General features: G+C 56.6%; 1 protein-coding gene across 1 annotated transcript in view; it reads right to left on the bottom strand.

Annotated features, from left to right (window-relative positions):
* Positions 1-1,948, bottom strand: part of LOC104271679 (probable E3 ubiquitin-protein ligase DTX2) — a gene marked incomplete at its 5' end in the record, with an annotated part of 2,751 nt that overhangs the window by 616 nt on the left and 187 nt on the right. Inside the window, 3 exons of the mRNA XM_009866416.1 lie at positions 307-396; positions 1,032-1,193; positions 1,281-1,439. Of these exons, the coding sequence (XP_009864718.1) occupies positions 307-396; positions 1,032-1,193; positions 1,281-1,439 (411 nt within the window). The remainder of the gene's footprint in view (positions 1-306; positions 397-1,031; positions 1,194-1,280; positions 1,440-1,948) is intronic.

Genomic DNA, 1,948 nt, shown 5'->3' with positions numbered 1-1,948 from the left:
GCTCAGCGGTTCTCGGTGTTTGTAACTGCAGAGCTCGAGACAGGCCGGGAGCCTCTTCCCAAAAAGGTCAGACAGGATTTTGTTTAGCAAAGAGAGAACAAGGCTTCGGTCAAAGCTGTGAAGAAGCAGCAGACATCTTCGTGGGCAGAGGGATTATTTAGGGAACAAAGAGCAGGAACAACTATCAAGAAGAGCTGGTCAGCACCACGGGGACAGCTCCAAAAAACGACCCTGCTGTGCTGATCCACCGACACAGGGTTGGGGACAACCTGTAAAGGGCCACGTTGTTTGGGTGTGGTACCTCACCTTCCTGCCCTTCTCATTGTCCGGCAGGTAACAATAGCGAGGGAAGCCTCTTGCCGTGTACGGCATCCCAGGGCTGGGGTGCTCAGGGCCCTGCAAGAGAGAAGATGTATTTAGCATGGACACGTCCATCTCCTGTGGAGTTGGGACAGTCCTTCAGCAGCAGGATTTAGGATGAGCAGCAGGATTTAGGATCTGCAGTGGGATTTGACAGAGGCCCATCCTAAACGAGCTCTTCCACGTAACAGGAGCCAGGTACTGCTGCTGCTGCCGAGTGTGAGGTATCTGACTTGTTTTTATGAGACACGTGGGTATGACGGGTCCTCCAAGCGCACTCTCACACTGGGATACAAAGCCAGCTCTCCACATTGCTTAGAATTCTGGTGGGAGACCAGCCCCAAACCACAGCTTTTTCCACCGGGTCTGACGACACCCTAAAAAGACCACCCAGCTCAAACCTGTGCAAGCTCGCTGCAACCACCCGAACCCCAGACACGGGTGGTGAAACCAAACATTGGGACCTCTCGCACCTTCCTGCAGGCCCTGGCTGTTCCTGCAGGTGTAGACCCTGTGGGCCGCTCTCCAAGATCTGTCAGGGCAGACCCAAAGTCACCCACACACTAAAGTCCAGTGAGCGCAGCTGCCAGCTCCAGGCACCTCAGGAAGGTGCTGGATCTCAGTGCTCTTCTGGGGGGTCTCTCCCACCCTGTGCTATCCCGCCAGCTCACCTGAATGCCTCTGCTGATATGATACACAATCTGGATTGTCCCGCAGTCCCTGTGGCCAGGGAGGGACTGGGGCAAAGTGGAGACCTCCATCTTCCCTTTGGGCTGCGTACCGGTTTTCTCTCCGTAGATCGTTTTACAAGAGGGGCACTGCAGACTCCCGTCCTGCCGGGAGAGAGAAGAGGGCATCAGAGCTCCGCGGCCGAGCCATCCACGGATGGGGGGACACGGTGAGGACAGACAGCTGGGTACCTTGTTCCCGTTGGAGTACATGGCCAGCACGCAGATCATGTGGAAGGAGTGCTGGCACTTCGCCAGGCGACCGACTGTCTCTGCCTTGATGGTGCTGCTCTCGCAGGTGTCGCCGTAGCCCGACGGGGAGGACAGCTTCTCCATGCAGATGATGCAGTCCTGGAGACAGAAAGGAGAAAAAGTGCGACGCAGCGTGAGCACAGGCTGACTCTCTCCGAGGAAGAGGTCAAGGAGATGCTTCAGGGAGATCTGCCTTCAACTTTAATCCTTCCCACTGCAGTGTAAGGGCCCAGAGAGAAGTTTCCTCCTCCGGCTGGTGTCACCCCATGCCACCAGCTCCTGGACAGCACAGGGTGAGAGCTGCCATCAGAGGGGTGAGCGGGAATGGAGTACGGTCATGTCTCACTCCAGTGATCTCTGTATTGACCTCTAAGAGCACGGAGAGACCAAAGCCCAGCTCCCTCCTCTGCCCCAGGCCCTGCAGCCAGCTCCAAGGAAGATGGGGAGGCATTGCCAGGCTTCGCAACTCAACCCACACCGTGATTTCTCTGAGGGTGCGGTTGGAACTAGATGATCTTTGAGGGCCCTTCCAACTCAAGTCATTCTACGATTCTGTCACAGTCCTCTGACGAGGACAAGTCACCAGTGACCACGTGCGGGCTCCAGGC

This window comes from Apaloderma vittatum, unplaced genomic scaffold (assembly GCF_000703405.1).
Source record: "Apaloderma vittatum isolate BGI_N311 unplaced genomic scaffold, ASM70340v1 scaffold37273, whole genome shotgun sequence".
In the NCBI taxonomy this organism is placed as follows: Eukaryota; Metazoa; Chordata; class Aves; order Trogoniformes; family Trogonidae; genus Apaloderma; species Apaloderma vittatum.
Note: the sequence above shows the minus strand (reverse complement) of the source record. Positions and strands in the feature narration are given on the sequence as shown.